At 40.0% G+C, this 13348-nt stretch overlaps 1 protein-coding gene across 1 annotated transcript; it reads left to right on the top strand.

Annotated features, from left to right (window-relative positions):
• Positions 1-10999: 10999 nt before the first annotated feature.
• Positions 11000-13128, top strand: foxi3b (forkhead box I3b). Its single transcript, XM_061286600.1, has 2 exons — positions 11000-11777; positions 11888-13128. Exons 1-2 carry the CDS (start codon positions 11177-11179, stop codon positions 12454-12456), a joined length of 1170 nt encoding a protein of 389 aa, XP_061142584.1. The 5' UTR covers positions 11000-11176; the 3' UTR covers positions 12457-13128.
• The last annotated feature ends 220 nt before the right edge of the window (positions 13129-13348 follow it).

Genomic DNA, 13348 nt, shown 5'->3' with positions numbered 1-13348 from the left:
CACCTACGTGTGAGAAACAAAGAGACAAGTCTCGCTGTGCCGGGATACAAGATTGGATTTAGGCAATGCTGTGATTTAGAATAAAATTATAAGATCCGGTTTGTATGACGACAACACTAACAGTGAAGAGTCACAGCAACTTTTAATAGCTCAAAATCACCAAACAAAAGGTCTGCAATGAGGAGATTTAGGTGGGCAATAAGCACAATTGTTATTTTTATGAAGATATGTAAGTGCAAGATATGCAAGTGGTCATCACTTTACATTACTGAATGTTTCACTGGTATACCAATTTGTTGCAATAATTACAGCCCATAGAAATAACAATAACAGGTGAGTAAAAGATTGACTTTGCGAATTCAATTGCTGCACGCACAAAACACAAACAATATGCTTCACAAAATTACATTAATTTGAACTTGATCGAAACCCAATCCCTTTTAATCACTACTGAAAATGTAGTGATTAAAAATAAAAAAAGGTGGACATTACCAACAATGACCAAAAGATGTCAGTGCAAGGTTGCAGTTCCAATTCTAAAGCAGAATTGATCTTCTTTTTTTTATTCAACTGATCTGTTTATTATTCACATCCCAAGTTAGTGCTGCGCGACATGAACAAAAAAATCACAATACACACCATTTTAAAACACAGTGTACCATGATATGTTTTCGGTTATTCTGTACAAAATTATACCACACACCATGACTACTGACCTTTTCTCACTTTATTATACAGGCCTGTATCAAATGAGAAATGCATCCACTAGAATTGCTATAGAAAACTATCGAATGTAAACAGAAGCGAAGTAGTCTGCATATTTTTGCACAAAATAGTATTGACATTAAAGTATTGAAAAAAAATGGAAATCTACTGTAATGTAATTTTTAGTATTGTGCAGATCTCGAAAGTTAGAAAATGCATTGAGTGCATGAAAAAAACGAACGACGAGTGCTGTTTTGTGATTTGAGGTTTTTCTCCCTATTTCTCACTAATATAAGTCAAATACAGAGTAAAAAGCAATAGATATAGCATAGCAGTTTGTTAAGGTATGGCCTATTTTATTTGATTGTGCCCCAGGGACCCCATAGCTTTTCCCACCCCTACCCATATGTTCAAATCAAGAAAAAATAAGTAAAGCACTGGTAAAATTATCTTCCGGTGCTTATTTTCAGATTTTTTTTCACAATGAAATTCAGATTACTTAGGATGTCACGTAAGAAAGAAATACGCACCGGTAATGTGGCAGGCGTCGCTGCGTGGGTCGCACTGGCTGGCCTGCAAACAACCATAAAATGCATAATAAAGAAGAAAAAGACGTGTATATAAGTCGCACCGGAGTATAAGTCGCACTTTGGGGAAATTTATTTGATAAAATCCAACACCAAGAACAGACATGTCATCTTGAAAGGCAATTTAAAATACAAATAGAATAGGCATCAACAGCCTGAACGATACGGTATGCTAACATTACATAAACACATACAAAAGGAACTGAGAACGTGCCTGATGTAACATATTAAGAGTTATTCAAATAACTATAGCATGAATAATATGCTAACAAGTTTGTCGAACCAACCGCGTCACTCCAAGTAATTAAATCCAACAAAATCTTCATCCTCTGTGTCACTTATAAACAACTGTAGCGGCCATGGCTCAGGCCAGGGGTCCCCAAACTTTTTCCTGTGAGGGCCTCATAACTTTTCCCTTCTCTGATGGGGGGCCGGTGTCAGTTTGTAACAGAAAAAGTGTGACGATCGTAGGGGAGCTTGAAAAATTTATTGTTTTCCAGAAAGCCACACATAACCAAATAACGGTTGTTTAATAACCCTTTCCAGGTTCTTTACAGAAAAAAAGTCAGGAAACAAATAATAACACTATTAATGAAATAAATAATAACTAAATAACCCTCTGAGTTCTTCACAGAAAAAACAGGAAATAAATAATAACTAAATAACTCTCTCTGGGTTCTTCATAGAAAAAAAAGCCATGGAACATTAACTTTCTGTTGTGCCATGCACAATCTTAACAGATAAAAGTTCAACTCAGTTGTCAGAGCAGAATCTCTTTGACACATATGAGCAGTCTCTTAAAGTTCTTGTGTTCCTTCCTAATAATCCTTTTGTAGGTTCCAGTAGGCTTGTAGACACCGCTGTCTTTTTTGTTAAAGTTTGCTAGTGCGTCATAGTCTGGAGTCAAATTTGTTGTGGCAATTCTTAGGCGAGATCCGAGGTGTTGGTCCGTTTACCTCGATCTGTGACGGGTTGATGTTGACGTTCATGTGGCTGAATGTCACGTCGCGTACGTTGAGCCAAATTGGCCACTCTCTTTTAAACGCTCGGCACTGTGTCCACCTTGCTTTTCCTTGGGCGACTCATTTTAATGGAAGGATTCCAGGGGAAGGTTTGTGGGTGCTGCAAAACTGCATCTGAAAGCTCAGCGCGCGAATTACAAGACTGCTGTCGTCACAGTCCGCACTCTAAATTCGGGACTGATACAAATAGAACGCGAGTGCGCCATGTCCGTACTACTGAGTACGTACACGCACTTGTGAGTGTGCACCGAGCTTTCTGACACGGCTTCCGGTAGTAAATGCGCAGGCGAGCGCTTCCCCATCTACTGGGGAAACGCAGTCATTGCAGGCGAAATGACCAAAAAAAAAGTTTAATAATACAATTTGTTCAGGGTTGGGGGGCCGGATTAAACGGTCCTGTAGTTTGGTGACCACTGGCTCAGGCAGTAGAGCGGGTCGATTAGTAACCGGAGGGTTGGCAGTTCGACCCTAACTCTGTCAGTCACGTGTCATTGTGTCCTTGGGCAAGACACTTCATACACCTTGTTTCCAGGTTGCCACTGTAAATGAGAAAATGTTCTCAATTGACTTACCTGGTAAAATATTGAATTAAAATGAAACAAAATACCTCTAACCCCGGAAGTAGAAGATGCAGCGCTTCCACTTCTACATGGTTTAAGTCAGATTCATTGTCAGTTGCAGTCCTAATTATTCCACAGGCCTAGAGCGGCCTCATGTGATTTAGTGTGAAAATAATGTGAAATTATATAATCTGTTAATTAATCACTCCTGAGTATAAGTCACACACTGGGCCAAACTATGAAAAAAACTGCGATTTATAGTCCAGGAAATACGGTAAATACGTTATACTGTAGACGTCGCTATGGTGTTGTTTCTTCTGCCACCTGGTGGCAGCTGTGAAGTATACGATTGATAAGTGGTGGAGTCGCAGTCTATATTGAAAATATATATTTTAAACACTACTGAGTATGTCAATGGTGATTGAAGATGTTTGTGAATGTGCAACAGTCGAAATCATTTTTTTTTCTATCTGTGACTACAAAAACAAATGGCACACACACAAGACACATTTGACATGTCCCCGAACATACCAGATTGAGACAAAACCTTGGGCTTCGAAGACTGTTGATATTTGAACTGCGACCAGTGGCTGGTAGTGGTTGGAACAGAAAGGTTAGGGTATTATGTATGTATTATGTCTCTAATACAGGCTAGTGCCTATGCTGCTGATGCGTGCAAATGTTACAAAAACTCTTCAACACTGTTGTCAAACGCTGATACCGAAATATAGAAACAATATTGCAGAATGCTGAATGTGTAATACATAAATGAGAGGGAGTTGCAGTCTTGAGGGCACACTGGGAACAAATCTCCTCGTGGCAGGAACAGGCACTTCCCCAACTGCTACGGATCTCCTAAACTGGGTTTTCACTGCAATCGACCAGACCATTTCCACTCGACGTTGACCCTCATGGGGTTGCACCTGTAAAATAAGCTGAAAGGAACAAAGTCTAGCGCCCTTGAAAATAAGGGACTTCCAGCCTTGGAAAGCAACCAGAGGGCTGAGAGCAGAGAGCCCAGGTGATGGGGCCCAGAGCGTGTGCGAGATTATGACTCCAACGCTCTTGAAACGGATTAAATTGTTACTGTTGCATTCAAATCAAACTGTTAAAATATGTTAAAACCTCCAGTTAACTTGTCATTGCTGTATTAAAATCAAATTGCTATCAATTGTTACTATCAACTTCCATTTAACTTTCGGACTATAAGTCGCGTTTTTTTTCATAGTTTGGGTGGGGGGGCGACTTATACTCAGGAGCGACTTATATACATATATGTTTTTTTTTTCACTCTTCGGGGCATTTTATGGCTGGTGCGACTTATCAAACGCACGTGCGACTTATAGTCCGAAAATTACGGTAACTTGTCATTGCTGTATTCAAATCGTATGTTATACTACGTCAAATTTCTGATTCCTTTGTTTCTTCCTTTTTCCTTGGTTATGGTGGTATAATAGATAGTACTGTAGATATGTAGATTGTGTGTCTGGCAGTGAAATCCTTGGTTGAAATCGGGATGGGACTAGATCAGCAGAATTGCCTCAACACACTTGTCTTTTTGACAAGTCATGTAAAACAAAATGTAAAATGTAGTTGTAATAAGTGTGTTGACTATGTACTTACTGAAAAAAAAAGGGGTTTTGCCCATCTAATCACATCAGTCAATGTCCTCTGACGCTCTTATAACTCGCAGCTTGCTTCAGGCGACAAATGACAACACAACACTAGTCGAAAAGGTAAAAACACTATTTTCATCATCACTATCACTATCATTTTCGTATATCCTCATAACGCCCACCTCTAAATTTGCTCACTAGCCATCAGTTGAAACCATCAATACACACCAGAAAACAAACACAAACTGATCATCATATCCTGTTTTCAATTTTTGTTTTACTCTTGTCTCCATGTACCTCATTTGAAATTCTTCAAATACATTCCTTCATTTCGCACACATGAATAATGTTTTTTAAATTGATTATTCCAGCACTGCCACATTGTCCATTTGAATGAACCCATACAGACTTTATGGAATTTAACTGCTTTATTGTCATCTATGCCTCTCAAAATCCAACCCTAACGTCCCCGTCGTGAGAGGTGGTAACAGGTTAAGCTGGCAAATAGGGCAATGGTAAAGCTCATGGGCCGATCACCCGTGTATTGGATTTAAAAACGATTACAGAAACATTGATGAAGAAAAAGAAACCCCACAACCTAGGAGATGTAGACTCTGTCATCTATATATGCAGAGTTTTATGTAACAATAATACTCCTTTCAAATGCACTGTCCATCTCAAGGCACAGAAATTAACATGGGGCCCAGCTTTCATGAAAAATATATGGGAATTTACAAACATTTTGTACAAAGAATTCACAATGCAAATACTTTTGACAAGCTTAACCTATGAACTTAGAGAAAACGAACAGCAGATGGTGGTGTTGTCAAAACAATACTCCAACAGAGCCCAGTCTTTGTAAGTTACTACCTGGCTTGCTATCCTGTCAAATTGATGTCGTCCTTGCAGTGTCTTGGTTTTATAGTAGCTTCAGGGTTGGCCTTCCAACTGGTATAGAGAAAAAAATTCACACATGCGTGTCATCCTTTGTCTTTTGCAGTCAAGTTACAGTGCATATAAATAAGATACATGTAAAATCTACAGTATGTAGGTATGTGTGTGTATGTGTGTGTTTGTGCCTATGTGAGGCATTCTCACACCATGATGCTTCTCAAATTCATGACTCTGATCACTGCTATAAACCTCACCCAGTTTACAGCTTCAAGAGCAGTAACCCAAGGCAACTTAACTCCCTGCCATGCCACCACAAAAGCAAAGAAAGGGAGGAAAACATGAAACCCCGATCGGGGAGAAAAACATTGTAGCCATTCATTCAATGCAAACTGAAAAGTGTGCATGCCATAGGCGAGTGTCGACGAGTGTAGCACTGAATTATTACGTCAAAGTCAGATTTTTGTGGGCACTTTAGTGATGTTAAGATTCCCCAGGGTAAAGGAGATGATTACCCATCACACGCACGCACACGCACGCACACACACACACGCGCCACATAGGTCTGCAGTACCCTGCAAGATTGTGTCTTGCACCAACAGCATGCATTTCTGTATGCAAATTATGTCCATACATGGGGGCTGTCCAACAGAACCTTAAAAGTAAGACATGTCTCCTAAGATCATTGCCATGTAAATAATATTTTACAGTATGAAATACTTTTTGCAAAAAAAAAAAAAAAAAAAAGCATCTACTGGGCTAGTTGACTTGTCTGAGTTATTCGAAGATGACCTCTTCTCTCTTACGTCGTTTCCCGGAAAAGCTTGCGGCGCCTGCTGAGGCGCCTCCAGGATTTTCAGGTGTCCCAACTTGTCAGGCTGGCCGACACAAACGATTAGATCGCATTGCCTGAGCTGGGTTTGTACTGCAGGTGGAAAGAAGAGAGAGAGAGGAAAAAAAAACAGTCTGAGTTTCTCAAGCTAAATAATCTTAGCAATAAACAACTTGAGTGTTGCACACATTTAAAGATATGTATGCACAAACAGATACATATTTCCCAGAAAATAAAAAAAGGTTTTCCTGAAGAGTAATTGCAAAAGACTTATTGTACACTATACTTTTCTCAAGATATTTTGTTGTCATCCATTCAATTATTTTACAACACAATAATATATTGAAAACATGGAGAATGGATTATTTCTTGGTCAGACACAAATTATTTGGCGAAGGTCATTATGGAATCACATCAAATAGATGAACATCATACGTTTTAACAGAGTCCATAGAAGAAGTCACTAATTCATTGGAACAAACACTATATACAATTGGAATATTCACTGGTATGAAAAAAAAAAAAAAAACACGTGATATTTTACATGGTATCGGGAAAAGGTACAGTTTGTGAAGCTAGGTGATTTACAGTCAACATGTTTGGACATTCCGGTGTCTCTCCGGGATCAGTACAAGGCCCCAAATTATTTATTCTCTATATCAATGATTTATGTAAGACATCAAATGTGTTGGAATTACAAATGATACTAATAATTTTGTTATGGCAATAATTTACAACTCCTAAAGCATTAACACAGAATAAAACAATGTTTTGGTATAAATAAATTGGCATTAGACTCGAGTAAAAATAAAATAATGTTTATGGGTGAACTGTAAAAATGACATAAAATTACAGATCCTTTTGGATGGGGTGACTATTGACAGACTTAATGAAATCAAATTTTGGGGTGACGATGGGTGAGAAAATTAATTGAAAATCACATATCAAATATTTACAGACCGAGATCTAAAGATGCATAGCATTATTGAACAAAGCAAAACAGGTCATTTTGTATTTTCTACTCTTCAATGATTCTTCCATATATATGTTATTGTGTTGAGGTTTGCAGAGATAATTACATCAATTCAATACATCCGCTCCTGATTTGGCAAAAGAAAGCAATCGGGATAACCAAGTTACAGGTATCACACCAATTCATTATTTTTCTGATCAAACTTCCTAAGAGTCAGAGACATAATGGAACTGCAAACAACAAAGAACTTATTCAAAGCAAAAACATAATTTGCTACCAACAAATATTCAGAAGTTATTCATTGAAAGAGAAGAGGGCTATAAATCGAGAGGTAGAGTTCAAAATTAAGAGAGTAAGCACAAGAAGTTTTAGTCTTTTGCCGTGTGATGTCAAACTGTGGTTGAGGGAAATAGGTTAAGAGAGGAGCACAAGGAATATTCAAAGAAACCAATTCAAAAACTGTTTTTTTTAATGAGATGCAGGAATGAGGGTTATTGATTTCCAGCATAGTCAACCCCTAACGGGAACAGCTGAAAGAAGATTGGTTTTCTTTTTCTCTTTGCTTGTTTATGTTATGCTAGTGTATATCAGTTTCATATTGGAATAAACCAAACCAAACCAAATCGCTGATGTTATCATGTTTTAACGACGGGATGTTGTCTTTTTTTCTTTCCAACTGGCTTACCTTAAGTAGAATCTCACAGTAGGGGTGTAAATCGCGGGTTTTGTCACGATACGATATCATATCAATACAAAGAATCACGATACGATATTTGCAGATATCTTAAAGCCTGCTGTGATTCATTCACGATCCATCACGATATAGTGCTTTACGATCGCTATAGAACAATATCCTGATTTATAACAATTCATACGCAAAATCAACAAGGTACTGCAAACTCTTTATTTAGGAAATTACAAAGTGCTTCCAAATGAATGACTTGAAGCCCAAAGGCGAGCGAATTTCCTCGTCTTCTTGGACACTAGCCATAGCACTAGCCCAGGAGCCGCGTAGTTGTCGGCTCCCCTTTCACGTGCCTGCTCTGCTCACAACACGCCGCGCACTGCAATTTCCAATGAGCCTCAGCTCGCAATCTCCCATGAGCCTCAGCAAAGTGTAAACAATCGCGTTTCTCAAACGATCTCCTATAAAATGATCAGAAGAACTGACTAAAGTTCGATCTAACGCATTGGTACTACTTACCTATGTTTCCCTTCCATATCAATCCGTGGATTTACTCAAAACATTAACGGAGCAGCCTATTTTGAAATGAAATAGCCTCGCAGGTACAACAGCTATTCGGTGACGCCCCCTGACTACAGTTACCGTAATGTTGGAAAGAGATGCGACCTTGTAATTTACTAGTCGTACTAAAACGTACTAAAACATTTTGGCAGAGCACTGTGTACAACCAGTATGGATCAACAAATTCATCACTTGATCCATATATAAGGCGCACCGGACTATAAGGCGCACTGTCGACTTTTGATAAAAATTTAGGTTTTTAGGCGCACTGTCGACTTTTGATAAAAATTTAGGTTTTTAGGTGCGCCTTATAGGGCGGAAAATACGGTAACTGCATGTCCCTGTCACTTTTTCTTTTTCCCGTATTGAATGTAGAACCTTTGGGATTAAACAAATCTTGTGGCTTCTTTGATTGGAGCTGTTGAGGAGAAGACATTTTTACTGATGCCACACTTTTATTTTATTACTATATCTGTCCCCCTTGGCAGAGAACAAGTCACAACATCCTGCTTGATGGATAAGGCATTTGAGTAAACCTTCAGTTACTTCTCTCTAACCCACCAGCGGGTTACAATCTGACAGCTGTCATGTATAACAATGCAAGTCTGCACATCTGACGCCTCTAAGCGTGGCTAACTTGCATAGCAGTTGGACCTCTGTAAAGCACATGTGGCTATCGCATTGCAGATCGAGGGCAAACTGTTACACCTTGTGATTTGCATACTTGACAAATAATCATCAGTGTCATCCTTATTCTAATGACATAATTGATGCGTACTTGACATTATAATCACCCATACCTGCCAGTTGATCCATGCTGTCAGACAGCGACTGCAACTCTCTGAGGATATATTCCAGATCAATGTGGGTGGCTGACGAACTCTGCTCAGTGCTTGACCCTGTGTTATTCATCTGGAAAAAAACACAAAAACAAAAAACAATGAAAAGATAACACAAGAAAATTACTTAAATGTTACATTTCACTTTGTGAAATTGTGTCTGAACAATTATAATTATTGGCTGTCATAAATGAAAGACAGACCATATATTTAGTCTGAACGTGTACTTTTATTAGAATTTTTAAACATATTTGAATGACAGTCTTACGATAAAGTACATGCAGTATTAACAATTGAGTGTGTAGATATGTCGGTTAGTATTAGGAAATATGAACAACACAGGATTGAAAAGTTCACATCCGAGCGTGTGGCGTGTCAGTGGGAGCTGGTTCCAGCAGCCGGCTCCCTCCCACTGCGTTGAAGCATTTACGATGAGCCTCCTCGAGAAGCAGCATTGAACCCCAACATTCGGGGCTGGTCCGCAGAGCCGCCATCTCGTGGGCCATCAGCGTAAGTTGCGCTACAGGTAGACAGAACTACAGTTCACTTGCACTGTACTAGACTCGGACCGACAAAATGTCCCCGAATTTAACGATACTCGGTAAAAGTCCACACGTTTCGCACCAGATATGTTTCCCACGTCTTCAATCATTCTTTCCAAATCCCCGTCGAGTTCCAACGGGTTTTCGACCCCTGTTTGGTACCCAGAAGGCAATGTAGAGTAGGCCATCTGCCGAAAAAACCGACAAGTCCACAAATAGATTCTGACACGAGACATCGTTCAGCCATTTCGGATTACGACGCTGACGTCTATAGACGACATAAATGTATCATGCTAGGTTGCTCGGTCATTTTAGCTTCACCAATATCCACGCCTTTTTGACTATTTATTCGGAGAAACAGCTGAATTAACTCCCAGATAGCAGGCTCAGAATAAGTATGTATTTAATCAAATAAAAAGTCTCACAATTTACGTTAGGCGAGGCTTTAGGGTCAGTCAGTAGACCTCGGCAGTCGACAGCTTTGACAATGGTGAACAGTAGGCACACTGAACTTTATTGAAAAACACTTAAACCACGCCCACAATAAAATTACATTAATTTGATGAGTAAAAACAATTTCATAAAATCTATCTATCTATCTATCTATCTATCTATCTATCTATCTATCTATCTATCTATCTATCTATCTATCTATCTATCTATCTATCTATCTATCTATCTATCTATCTATCTATCTATCTATCTATCTATCTATCTATCTATCTATCTATCTATCTATCTAAAAATATCACAAATAAAAATAAAACAATTGAAAATTACAATATAAATATTAAAAGATGATAAAATGATATTAATTCCAACCTTGTTCCAGATATATAATTGTGTCAGTTAAAACGGGTTGTCAATATGTGAAGCAATAAACATACAAATTGCGGAATGTTCCATTCGCTTTGATGACAAAACTCCATTTTGATGAGACGATTACTACATTTACTAATCTTTGTATAAAGAAAAGCACATTTTATTTGGAGATGAATTTGCGCAATAAAGTGAGAATGGCTGAAATAATAAGTTTTAAGAAAATAGTCTTGAGCAAGGTTAAACAAAACGCCTGGAGCAATTGTACACTCCCAAGGAGAAAAAAAGGGCTACTCACCTAAGGAAAGAACCAATCAAATGAGAGTGGGGGCGTTTCCAGGGAACAGATATAGCAGGTATGACAGGTGACATTTGAACATAGAGCAAGGGCAAAGCTGACAAGCAAAGAGAACAGATAACACCATTCGGATCAGATCACTACCTTCAAGAGCTTAAACAGAAGTCGGAGATTTTGATACAGGCGCCAAGAAACCTGAAGGTCAAAGAGGCTCTCTTCAAGGTAAGAAGAAACACCGCCACGACAATGTCTGCGTTTGAAGCCCAGGAACAGTCTCCTCCACGTTGCGGCCCTCAGTTTCCGAGCCTCGGCCAGGAGCCCCCTGAACTCAGCATGTACAGTGACTGTTACTACCCTCCACCATCTCTACCAAGTCCTCAGCGCACCACACCGACCTCCTATGAGCTGGGTGACTTCAGCACCACGTCCCCAAACCCTTACCTTTGGTTCAACGGCCCCGGGCTCAACACACCATCGTACCTGACTTCCAACGGTCCACCCGGGAACCCGGGCCCTCCCTTCGTCCCGCAGCACTATGGCATGCAGAGGCCTTACCTGGGCTCAGCTGGAGCAGGAGGCCCAGGAGGGGAGTTGAGCTGGTTCTCCCTCCCCTCACAAGAAGACTTGATGAAGCTCGTCAGGCCGCCTTATTCTTACTCGGCTCTCATCGCCATGGCTATCCACGGAGCACCCGACCGTCGGCTGACCCTGAGTCAGATATATCAGTATGTCGCAGACAACTTTCCTTTCTACAACAAGAGTAAAGCAGGATGGCAGAATTCCATCAGACACAACCTGTCGCTAAATGACTGCTTCAAAAAAGTACCAAGAGATGAAGACGATCCAGGTAATTCTTTGAGAATAATATTTTTAATGGTTTTTCTAGTTTTTTTTTTCATTTTGTTTTCATTGTACATCCTGTATCGTTAACAATTTTTGCCGGATGTCACTTAACAGGCAAGGGCAACTACTGGACACTCGATCCAAACTGTGAAAAGATGTTCGACAATGGAAACTTCCGCCGCAAAAGGAAGAGGAAGTCTGACTCCCTCTCTGGAGTCGACGGTAGTTCAGGAGCCGCAGAGTCAGGTGAAAGTGAGAGGGGCAGCCCCAAACACTCTGCCAACTCTTCCCTTAACATCTCCCAAACGCCAGACAGAATTCCTTCGCCATCATCATCCAGTGCTGCACCTTGTCTGAGCAGCTTCCTGTCTGAGATGTCTGGAGTGTCCGGTGGATCACCCAATGATGTGGGAGGTGATGCATTGAGCAGACCCCTGCAGGTCAACCTCCCTATCGAGGGGCCACACAGGCTTCCACAGCCTGCGAGTTTTAATAGCTACTCTCCAAACTCTGCCGGGCGAGAGTGGCTTCCACAGGTGCAAGCGCCCCCTATGCTCTCCTCTTCACCCACCCACTCTTCACTAGGGTACACTAGTCCCATCCTCAGCCAGTATAGTACGTCCTTCTACCCCCCGCTGGGCTCAACAGGAATCATCTATCAACGCGAGGGCACTGAAGTGTAATTTTACAATGAACTGATTGGTATAGACAAGACATTTCACAGAGATTTGTTTTGTTTTGCAGTAGACATTAGTTGTCACTTTGAGAGGCTAACACACACACGCACGCACGCACACACACACACACACACACACTAAGCATGTTTGCGCTGACAGAGACGGTTGAGGTCACAAAAGCATGTGACAACAGATTTAAAAACCTTAGATTCCCACAGAAACATCCGAGTCAGCAGCAAAGAGCAGAAACTGTCTGAAGCTACCAAATCCAGAGTCAGCTTTTATTCCTACCAAAGCTTGTCTCTATCAGAGCTGAGTCATTCTTAACTGATCTGAGATCTGATCTGCTGACATCGGTCTGTTCCGCTCTACTCTCTGTGATTCCCTGATGGTATCACATAAATACAACGTCCAGACAGCAGTTTAGATGAGCGGTTAAATTACAGCTTTGTCTACATATTATGTTCATGTGAACCATTACTGTTTTGTTTTGTTGTCTCCTAAATCTGATCTGATGATCTTCCGGAGTCATATAGATGGTCTTTGTAAATATGTGTATGTGTCTTCTAATCTGAATCCTTTGTATAATTTGGTTGTTATTACACATTCTAATGTATTCTTAATGTAAGGTAAATGTTATGTTGTCCTTTTGATATGAATAAAATACTTTTGACAGTTGCATTTCTCACTTATTTATGTTGTGGAATAAATACATGAATAAAAAGAACAAGAACCAAATGTAGAGGACAATAAATATTAAGCACAAGGTGTATGCTAGGGAATATGATGACCAGCAGAGTACAAGCAGCGGGTCGATGAAACTTGATCTTTGTGTGATGAATTGTTTCACAGATTTGCAGAAATGATAAAAATTCTCATTCCCATGCTGTCCCGCCTC

This window comes from Syngnathus typhle, linkage group LG1 (genome assembly GCF_033458585.1).
Source record: "Syngnathus typhle isolate RoL2023-S1 ecotype Sweden linkage group LG1, RoL_Styp_1.0, whole genome shotgun sequence".
NCBI classification, from domain to species: domain Eukaryota; kingdom Metazoa; phylum Chordata; class Actinopteri; order Syngnathiformes; family Syngnathidae; genus Syngnathus; species Syngnathus typhle.
The sequence above is the reverse complement of the archived record's forward strand: the minus strand, read 5'-3'. Positions and strand labels throughout refer to the sequence as shown.

What these genes read in the sequence shown, in the direction of transcription:
- foxi3b (XM_061286600.1), top strand. Translation starts at nt 11,177, where the DNA reads ATGTCTGCGTTTGAAGCCCAGGAACAGTCTCCTCCACGTTGCGGCCCT. An exon ending in AAGAGATGAAGACGATCCAG is followed by an intron (nt 11,778 to 11,887) that starts GTAATTCTTTGA and finishes GTCACTTAACAG; the next exon opens with GCAAGGGCAACTACTGGACA.